At 49.0% G+C, this 10907-nt stretch overlaps 1 protein-coding gene across 2 annotated transcripts in view; it reads left to right on the top strand.

Moving 5' to 3' along the window:
• The first annotated feature begins 1322 nt into the window (after positions 1-1322).
• Positions 1323-10907, top strand: part of ETV6 (ETS variant transcription factor 6) — a 289093-nt gene continuing 279508 nt past the window's right edge. For both annotated transcript variants that reach the window (XM_070790077.1, XM_070790076.1), the window contains exon 1: positions 1323-1668. In XM_070790077.1, coding sequence (XP_070646178.1) covers positions 1636-1668 — 33 coding nt within the window. In that variant the 5' untranslated portion in view covers positions 1323-1635. The remainder of the gene's footprint in view (positions 1669-10907) is intronic.

Below are 10907 nucleotides of genomic sequence, written 5' to 3'. Positions count from 1 at the left end.
TTAAAGCCGAAAGTACTAACAGGGTTTAGAATTTACATATAAATTAATGACGTGTCCACTTCAGCGGTGGACGCTTCGGAGCATTTTCAGAGACTATAAACAACAATAAAAATAATAGAGTGATCAGACAACACGTACTCAAGGATAGAACCTTCAGCCCCACCGGCTTTAACCTCCTCTCAATTGTTTTCCCAGCCAAATATTCTTCCCACCCTCCCGGCAGGATCCCGGGGGTCGTCCCATCTGGCAGTGACGGCTTCTGAGAAGCGGTCCGGGGAGGGCTATTATCTCCAGGAACCCGTTCTGTCAACTTTGTACTCGAGTCCCCTTTGTCGGTTGGTAGCGGCCGCTATTGCTTTAAAAGGACAGCGGATTTCGAAAGACGGAGGAAGGGTGGCTGGGGGTGGTGGTGGTCAGGAAAAGGAACTCAACCGCCTTTGATAACTGCCCAGCAGCCTTCCCTTCTCCAGGACGCGTGCTCGGCCGGGCAGCGACCGCATCCCCAGCCGGGCGGGTGCGCGCGCGCACCTAGCGTTTTCTGGGCGCCCACCTCGGCGGGGAATTCCCCCCCGCGGCCGGGCGGGCATCTGCGGGCAGCAGCCCCGCTTTGTCTCCGGCGGCGTCGCGCTCCGCCGCTCGCCCGCTCGCCCCTTTTCCCCGGTGCGGGCTGTAACCCGATCTCCCATTTCCTGGTGGATTCTCTTAAAGAGGCCGCGGTCTAGTAGCAGAACAAAGGCTATTGTTTTATTTCCTCCTTCGGGTTCCGCGTCCTTACCGGAATGTCCCTTCCTATATAATTATTTTCATTGCGTCTGCGCTCGGCTCGGGGTGGCGGGGGAGGGGGGGGGGCGGAGGAAAAATTAAAAAAAAAAAAAGCCCTGTGCCTTTCAGTGTATCTAAGAGACGGAACTAGGGGAGGGGGAGGCGTTGATCCTGTCCGGAGGGTTCTGGGGCCCCGAGCGCGAGCCCGGCGGCGGCCCAGCGGAGCTTAGCAGCCCCGCGCCCGGGCCCTGGGGGCCTCGCGCACCGTCCCCCGCCCCCCGCCCGCCGGGCCGGCCTCTCTCCCCCTCCCCCGCGCGGCTTTTATTTCCCGATGCCGGGCTGTAACCCGAGCTTTTATTTCCTGGTGGCTCCTTTAAGAGGCAGAGCTCAGTGCTGGGAATTCACGTCAGTTTCTGCACTGAAACTCTCAAGATCAATGAGCAAAGAGCTTTCTCAGTTCTGCCTTTCAGTTTCTCTCTTCCAGGAAGGAAAACATTCGAGAGAGAGAGAGGGAGGGCGAGGGAGAGCGGCGGGAGGGCGGGGGGCGGGGGCGCCGGCCCGGGTGGGAGGAGAGAGCGGGGCAGGCCGGCCGGGCTAGCGCCCCGGGTCGCCGCGCCGCGACCTGCAGACCCCGCCGCCGCGCCGCCCGCTCCCACGCCCCCGCCACCCCGCGCGCGGCGACTCGGCCGGCGCCCGGCCCGCCCCGCCCCGCCCCGCGCGCTCGCGGCCCCCCGGGGCGGCCGCCGGGAGAGATGCTGCAAGAAACTTCTTAAATGACCGCGTCCGGCTGGCCGTGGAGCGTTTCTGGGTTGGGGAGAGGAAAGGAAAGTGGAAAAAAAACTGAGAACTTCCTGATCTCTCTCGCTGTGAGACATGTCTGAGACTCCTGCTCAGTGTAGCATTAAGGTAAAGATCTTCTCCCCCTCCCTCTCCGGGGTGGAAAGCCTTGAGCTGCACCGGCCCGGCTGATCGTGCCGGGCTCCTCCGATCCGAGGGGACGGTTGCAGTCGCTCTGTTCGCAGGAAATTATTTGGGGCGCCGGGGAAGGAGATGCAGCTCTCGGCGGCGGCGTACCCTTTAGTGTAACCTTGCTGCTTCCCCGCGCCCGCCGAGCCCCCTGTCGGCTCCTGCGCCCCCACCCCACCTTCTTTGCTTTATTGACAAGGAAATGCCGGTCACAGTCGGTCAGGAGGAACCCGAGTGGTCCTCAGGTCTGCAAAACACCCCGGTAATTAGTGCGCTTAAAAAAAAAAAACAACCCTGCTCCCTACTCCTACTCCCAACATGTGATCGAAATGTAACTTTTGTTCCCGAGGGTGGTCTCCTTAGAAAAAAAAAAAGTTCTCCGGCTCTATCGAGGTTGGAATCTTTTTTTTTAAGGGTTCCGCGAGTCTGGTCAGACAGTCTCTCCCCCGCGGCCCCCCCCCCCCCCCCCCCCATTGTAATTGCAAGCGCTTGTCGGAGAGACAGTAGTGCTGTCAGCTTTTCCTGGGCATTGCACAATGAATTTCTTTCTTTTCTTTCTTTCTTTTTTTTTTTTAAACCAAGGTGAATAAAGTTGCTGAATGGTTATTTTACTCTCGTAGACATCTGAACGTTGAGCAATCCAAAAGTAGAAAACTCCTGTGATGCAGGGAGAATGATTGAAGTGACCAGGCAGAATGACCTTCCCACTTTGACAGTGCAGAGAGGGTAGCTAAGAGTAGAAATCTCCCAGTCTCTGGCCAAGATTTGCAGTCTGGTAAATGCAGGATGGTGGAGGATGTTTGCAAACACAGTACTTATCTTCCAAGTAGTGGTGTGTGTGAGCATTTATGTACATGTCTGTATGTCTGTAAAGGCTAGTGGTGCTGCGGTTTGTTGCTTCTAAAAAGTTGTAAAGTTTGCCACCGTGAGGAGGCACACTGATTTGTCCATCTCCCCCAATTAATTTTCCCTTCCCTGCGTTCGGTGTGCACTTTGATTTCACTGTTCCATCAATGCTCAGATGGAAAAGCCTTCTTCAGTGAGAAGCTGAAGCTGCTGAAGTTTGTTTGTGGCTTGGCCCATTTAATATGTTCATTGAGGGGACCCTGCAGAGACAATGAACAAATATCCAGTTTTCTTCATCCGTGGGGCATTTTGGGAAACGTCTCTCCTGTTTTAACATGGCATTTACATAGGATCTGTTTAGAGGAAAACACAACATTTTCTCATATTTGCTCATTAGGGTTTCATAATTATACTCAGGTGTTAGTATTTCTTACCAGGCACGATTTCTAAGGGGGTTTGAATTAGGGTTAATGTGAACTGAAAAGGTGGGTTGGATTTGTTTTTGCCTCGCACAAAAAGCGCTTAGTGGAACTTTCGGGTTTCTGTGTAGGTATCTGGGGATAGCAGTATGTCTGTGGTGGAGAGAGTGTCAGAGTAAAGAATTTAGGTAGGTTGATACTTTAAAACCAATTTCTTTTGCTGAATAAATTCGATTCTATGAGTTCAGAAAAATCCTTGGGTATGCCTAATCTATCTGATACTTCATAACACAGAGGTAACTAAATAATAGGATATTAAATCTGTAAATTGTATTTAGCTCAACGACAATAAATCTGACCTCAGGAGAACTTGAACAACTATGGGAGAGTGATTTTGGAGTGGAGACAACGAACAGCAAGCCGTTTTGTGGTTTGCTAGCTCTTCTAAAGAGACTGCATAAGCCCGCTCTTCTGAGGGGCTCGGGGCTGCAGGCAGAAATACCAATGAGGGGCTCATCTCATGGTACCTCAGTGGAAGACTACAGCAACTCTTTCCTTACATGCACGGAGGGAACCAATCCCAAACCCAGACAGCGCAGTTTCTTCACTGTGACCTAAAAATTGCAGCCACGGTTTGTGTTATCATTTTCTATCTTATCGTTTACCCTCTCCATTCTTTTCGAAAGCTTCTTTTCTTGATTTCTGTGTTTCTCCGTAATTAGAACAGATCCAATGGTCTTCCCTAGTAGTGAAAGTATCACTTTTAATTTGGATTGTCCTTTATAGAACCGGTCTACGACTGCTTACTTGGACCGTGCATATGTTTAAACGCACGCACGGGAAGTGCATTTTCTCATGGAGTTTGTTTAGTTTGCAGTGTTCCAGTAAGAAGCTCTGGAGATCAAGGACTGGGATTATTCTAGCTCGTCTGAAAATGTTCTGGTGATTGTGTGCGGTGTTTCCCTGAGTCCCTGGGATGTGGTACAATGACTGCATGATAAAAAATGTTTGCCGGGAACCCACTAGTACGGCGATTTTTTTTTTTTTTTTTCTAGAGTCCAGTAAACAATAAAGTTTTCTGTGGAGCAGAGAATGAGTGTCAGGAGCTTTAAAAGATGAGCTCATGGCTCTGCTGTCCTGAGGACATGTGGCATGGAAAGCTCTCTGTGGAGAGTTTTCCCTCACCTCTCCTGTCTGCTCCTAAAATCTTTCACCCTGGCTTGTATCCTCTACGAGCAGCTGGTCAGCAGGCAAGTAAATTCCTCAGCAGCTGGTATGATGGAGCACAGAGGAGCCCGACCAGAGGCAGCCACAGGGGGAAGTACTCTGTTTACTTCTGAGCAGTGTCAGTTCTGCTAGAAAAAGAGTAGTGTATGATTTCGGTGGAATTTCCAAGGTGAAAGTTTCTGAATCAGTCAGTCAGTGACACCTTTATATGTATCGCTTGCGTGGTGGTGGTTGCTGATGAGTGCCTGATACTGGCTCTCATGTTTCTTTTGCACTTTATAACCATCTTCCCGGCACCCTAGGGAAGTTATCAGACACATGTTTACAGCAGAAGACAGGTGGACCAGCCCAAGGTCACCCAGACTAGGACTGCGCCCCTCTGTGTGTCTGCACTGGGCACTTTCATCATGAGAGATTAAATGCTTCCATTCCCGACCATTTGGGGGCTTTTGTTTGTTTGGCTTTTTTTTTTTTGGTCTTTCTGTGTGGCATAAGCGACTTTATTGCCCCACCAAGGATGGAACCCATGCCCCCTGCATTGGGAGTGTGGCATCTTAACCACTGGACCACCAGGGAAATCCCTGGGGTTGTTTAAATGTAAGGACTAACTATATAAAAAGTCGACTGTTTTTTATCAGGGGATCGTGTGGCTGACTGCTAGGCATGGGAGGAAGGAAGAGGCTGTCTTTTCCATCATCAGTCTTCACCTTCAAGTCACCTGTTGAGTTCTAAGTTCAGCCAAGTTGTAGTGGAAAGCAGTTATGACCCAGCGGACCCAGCCCTATCGGGGAGGGCTTCCAGAATACGATAGAAAACAGTCAGATAACTTCCCTGGTCCCCTCCCTCTCTTCCCTCTGTATGGGCTGGCTTTCTTAGTGGAATGAATTCTCTTTCTTACTCTCTAGGAGACTCCCCTCTGGACCCTGAGCTCCTTGGGTTGAGTGGTGATTATCTTTTTGTGTCTGGTGCCCACCTTGGCATCTGGCTTAGATATATGTGTCAGTCACATTGGCTGACTTGCAGTGAGGCATGGAAGGTGGTCAGGGCCCCTTCCTCTCTGTCCTGTGTGCCTGGAGTGACTTAACGCTGCATCCACAAGCTGGCATGAAGTGGTTGTAGAGTCACTCTGCTGACTCAGGGAGGCCTGGGGCACTCCCTAGGGCATCATCAGTAGAATTTTGACCTTATAATTTTTCTTACTTTGGTGATATTTTCAAAAACTGCTTTAGTGTCTAAAAGTAAGCAAAAACGTGGAGTTGAGTAAAAGATAAAGGGGCTTGAGGAATCACTGGAGAAGGTCCAGCTGAGGAGACTTCTAAAGTTTTCACTGGGTTCTTTAGCAATTGAATTAATTAGAGACTCGGAGTTGGGAGGCTATAAAGATCACCTGGGCCAGCGTCTTTTATGGCAAAGAGGTCCACATGGCTAAATGGTTTGCTTCAGCTGATATGTGTCCGAGGCAGAGCAATGCAGTCCTCTTGGTTTTCAATCCCCTGCCCCGTACTGGCTGGGTTCACAGGTTCGTCCCTATAAAAGGCCAAAGAAATTCGATACAATAGACTGTGCGCTCTCTGGCACTTCCTAACTTGGTCCATTTTAATCGCAAGCCAGCTGGTATGAGGGCATGGAGGTCTGTGCCAAGTAAGACGGTGTGTGGGGGAGCCCTGGGTCGAGAGGGTATATTGTTAGATGTGAGAAGAGGAAGGAGTAGGAGTGGGGGATGAGGGAAGAAGGGCTCGATGGGCTTGTCTTTGCACCACCATCTACCACAATAACTTTTCTCTGTATTGTGGTGAAAAGCATGTAACATTAAGTTTACCCTCTAAACCATTGTTGAGGGTGCAGCTCAGTCATGTTAAGTCTCTTCCCATTGTTGTGCAACTGATCTCTAGAACTTTTCTGTCTTGCAACACTGAAACTCTATACCCGCTCAACACTAGTTTCCCCTCTACCCTCCTCCCAGCCCTCAGTCACCACCTTCCTATTTTCTGTTTCTGTGATTTTTGTCTCCTTTAAAAGTTCATAGGAGAATTATACTGTATTTCACTTAGCAGAATGGCCTGGAGGCTTGTCCATATTGTAGCATGGGACAGGGTTTCCTTTTTTTCAAGGCTGTTTTTTTACATTCCATTTTGGCTTCCCTGGTAGCTCAAATGGTAAAGAATCTGCCTGCAGTGCAGGAGACCTAGGTTCGATTCCTGCATCAGGAAGATCCCTTGGAGAAAGGCATGGCAACCTACTTCAGTGTTCTTGCCTGGAGAATTAATTCCATGGACAGGAGCTTGGCAGGCTACAGTCCGTGGGGTCGCAAAGAGTCCGACACGACTGAGCGACTGCCACATACAGCATTCCGTTTTATGTATATGCCATATTTTCTTTAATCCGTTCATCTGTTGAAGGACATCTGTGTTACTTCCATCTCACGGCTGTTGTGAATGAGGCTGCGATAAACATGGGTGTACAAATGACTCTCTTGAGATTCCGCTCTGAGTTTTGGATATATCCCCAATGATGGAGTGCAGTGGTACTTTTTTTTTTTTTTATAGTATGTGAGAAGCTGGTACTTGTGTTTTGGGTTGAGGGCTCTGGGCCTCTTTGCTGGGCCTTTTCTGAGAAATCCTGGAGGGGAACCTTAGGCTCAAACATACACCTTAATTTATACATAGTGAGGCTCTGTGTTTCAAACAGCATCAGCTGAAAACATGGCAGCTAGTCCTAGAGAAATAGCTTACCTCTTTAGCATAGGTAAGTCGAGGGGAAAAACAGCCCAGTTTCTAGAATTTCCTAAGGAAGCTAGCATTAAAACAGATTCTGTGCAGCCAAGTTGACCTGCGTTTACTCACGCTGAGGCAGGTTGGAGGCAGGTTGGGGACCAGCATCAAGAGCCTGTGCGCCTGTTATGGATATTGAGAAGTTGCTCTTTGGTGTGACACTCCCAGCAGAGTGAATCTGTGTCAAACGAAGCCCCGTGGGGCATGGGCTATACAAACAACGTATTTGTGAATGCTACTTTAGGAAAAGCACTGGTGCTGATTTCCTGGCAGAGGCCCTCACTGCCATATTTGTTATGAGACGTGTGTAAGAAACCAAGCTCTGTGTGGATTTATTGAATAGAATGAGTATAAGTTGATGCGGGGTTCCCATGCCAGGAGGGACCCGTCATAAAGACCATTCGCTGCCAAACCTAGTATTTGGGGAGAGAAAGACTAAAGTTAGAATGGCAGCCTATTAAAAAACAAACACATTTTTGTTGATTTCGGAACATACAGAAACCAGCCTAATAAATGTGGCTTTCTGGGGGCATCTCAGTCTGCGCCTCCATGAACAGGCAGAAATGACGTGTCCGCACCATCCTCTGATTAGAAATGACGGATGCTGTGTGCTCAAGACGGTGCCTTCTGCATCAAAATAGTACCACCCATGTGTTATTTGCTCTGCTAATTTGCTTGATCAGTCTTTTCTTCTTAGTGAAAGTATACGGTTCAGCCTGGTCTCTGTTTGAGGCAGTGTCCCCAGTCTTTTTGGCACCAAGCACCAGCTTTGTGGAAGACACTTTTTCCGCAGATGGGGGATGGGCGCGTGGTGGTGGTGGTGGGTGGTTTTGGGATGACTGAAGCACATTTCATTCACTGTGGACTTTATTATTGTTACATCAGCTCCACCACAGATCATCAGCATTAGATCCTGGACGTTGGGGACCCCTGGGCTAATGATCTGGAATTTGGGGAGTATGGGTGGAAAGGGCGATGAGGCATTAGTCTGTGTGTGTTAGGTATGAACCCCCTAGAAGCACAGACTGCTCAGTCAGGTCTGTGGACTAAACTGGAACACCTGCATTTTGGGAGCTTTCTAAAGTCTTGATGGGCTTCTCTGGTGGCTCAGAGAGTAAAGAATCCACCTGCAGTACAGGAGATCCGGGTTCGATCCCTGGGTTGGGAAGATCTCCTGGAGAAGGGCATGGCAACCCACTCTAGTTTTCTTACCTGGAGAATTCCACGGACAGAGGAGCCGCTTGGGCTACAGTCCATGGGGTTGCAAAGAGTCAGACATGACTAAGCAACTAACACTCTCACTTTTCACTTCCTTTTATAAAATTTTAATTGGAGGATAATTACTTTACAATGTTATAATGGTTTTTTATAATGGTTTTTGCCATACATTGGATGCATAGGCATATATATGTCCCCTCCCTCCTGAACCCCCTTTCCCACCTCCCTCTCCACCCCATCCCTCCAGATCTTCTTGAGCTTTGGGTGCCTCGCTTCATACATCAAACTCCCACTGGCTATCTATTTTATGTATGGTCATGTGTATGGTTCAATGATATAAGTCTAGGTAATTAAAGGGGTTTGCGTGCTGCTCTGGAGGTCATCCATCCTGCATTTCTTCTTTCTCCTCGTCCTCCATCTCTACTACCATCACTTATTGGATCCTGCTGTGTGCCAGTCCTCAGACTAAGTGTTTTATGTGCATTATCTTATTTCTTCTTCACAACTCCCTCTGGGAGGCAGATTTTCTCCCTATTTTACAGAAGAGGAGCCTGCAGCAGTTAAGCGATGTGTTGGCCTGCCATCTCCCAGGCTGTGCATGGAGAAGCTCAGGGCAGCATCTACCTTCCCTCCTGACCCCAGTCTCAAGGCCAGCCTCCTTTGTGAAGAAAGTTAGAGAACTGAGAGCGATGGGGTGATGGTGGCGCTTCCCACAGGCCAAGCTGAGAGGCGGGAATAGAGCTGGCAGGGAGGTCTCCTTCTGCTTGGGTGGATGGTTCCTAACCAGCCCTCTGGGGGCAAGGTAGCCAGATGGTCACTTTGCACACAGCACCCTCCCTGGAATGGATGTCCAGGTGTCCTGTTTCTACACCAATCCCTGATGTTGTCTTGTGATGCTTTGTATTTGGGTGGGTTCATTTGGGCCCTTTTCATGTTTTTCTTAGAAACCTTTCCCCTCTCTACTTTCCCGTCTGTGTGTGCTAAGTCGCTTCAGTCGTGTTAGACTCTTTGTGACCGCATGGACCATAGCCCGCCAGGCTCCTCTGTCCATGGGATTCTCCAGGCAAGAATACCAGAGTGAGTTGCCTTGCCCTCCTCCCGGGGATCGTCCTGACCCAGGGATCAAACCCGAGTCTCTTAAGTCTCCTGCATTGGCAGGCAGGTTCTTTAGCGTCATCTGGGAAGCCCGCAACATTCCCCCAGTAACTCCTTATGCCATTGTCATGTGATCAGGTGGGTGACAGGCTGGGGCCATGGGAGCCAGACACCTTGGTCATACCTTCCTCAGTCTCTCCTTCCACTGCTTTTTATTTTTTTCCAATTTAAAAATTTTTACACAGTTCATGAATGCAGTACGTTTTAGAGACCTTCCCTCTTAGTTTGCTGTACAATGTAGGGAGCTCAAACCTGTGCTCTGTGACGACCTAGCGGAGTGGGATAAGGTGGAAGGTTCAAGACGGGAGGGGTCATATGTATGCCTGTGGCTGATTCATGTTGATGTGTGGCAGAAACCAATACAATATTGTAAAGCAATTATCCTCCAATTAAAAAATTTTTAAAAACCCATCCCTTTCGCTCATCTAAAGATACTGTGTGATTTCTTGGAATCTGTCTGATGTCGCTTCAGGGATTCCCTGATTTCCCCCACCACCAAAGGAATCGTCTTTTTTGTTTTCCTCTCTCCTGATAACCTGATGCCACTGCCCTTGTTCTGATTTCCTGAAGACAGGCTGTGGGCCCTCTGACTTGATGCATTTCTGGATTTGAGCAGCTTTCACGAAGCCTGTCTTCAGAGCAGATGTAGCGAAGGAAGCAGACAGAGTACGGTGTGGAGGGAGTTGAGGGATTAAGAAACTCTAAGTCCCAGTTCTCATGAAACAGAGGAGGCAACTGAATCCTGCAGTATTTAGATGTGTGTGTGTGCTCAGTCGTGTCTGACTCTGTGACCCCGTGGACTGTAGCCTCCCAGGCTCCATGGGATTTTCCAGGCAAGAACGCTGGAGTGTGTTGCCATTTCTTATAGCATTTCAGTAGTCTGCCTGAAATGGGTAGAGATGTGGTACATATTTACAATGGACTATTACTCAGCCATAAAAAGGAACAAAATTGGGTCATCTTTAGTGACGTGGATGGACCTAGAGTCTGTCAAACAGAGTGAAGTAAGTCAGAAAGAGGAAAACAAATATTGTATAGTAACGTGCATGTGAAATCTTAAAAGCTGGTACAGATGAATCTATTTGCAGGGCAGGAACGGAGGTACAGCCTTAGAAAACCAGTATGAACACGGTAGGGGATGAATAGGCAGGTTGGGATTGACGTATATACACTACCATGTATAAAAGAGAGAGCTAGTGGGAACCTGCTATATAGCACAGGGAGCTCAGCTCAGTGCTCTGTGGTGACCAGCAGGGCGGAGGGGACTGGAATGGGGTGGGAGGGAGGTCCAAGAGGAAGCGGTATATGTATACATACAGCTGATTCTCTTCTGTGTATGGCAGAAACTAACAGAACACTGTAAAGCAACTATACCCAATTTTAAAAAATGAAAAAAAAAACCTGCCTGAGATCACATTGCTGTTCGTAGCTGAGCCAGAGTCAGTCAGGTGTTCATGATCCCAGGGCCGTGTCCCACTGACACCAGGAAAGTTGACAAAAAGCAGACAATAACTCAGCCCAGCTTCGTCGTGGGGACTCCTGT

This window comes from Bos indicus, chromosome 5 (assembly GCF_029378745.1).
Source record: "Bos indicus isolate NIAB-ARS_2022 breed Sahiwal x Tharparkar chromosome 5, NIAB-ARS_B.indTharparkar_mat_pri_1.0, whole genome shotgun sequence".
Lineage (NCBI taxonomy): Eukaryota > Metazoa > Chordata > Mammalia > Artiodactyla > Bovidae > Bos > Bos indicus.
The sequence above is the reverse complement of the archived record's forward strand: the minus strand, read 5'-3'. Positions and strand labels throughout refer to the sequence as shown.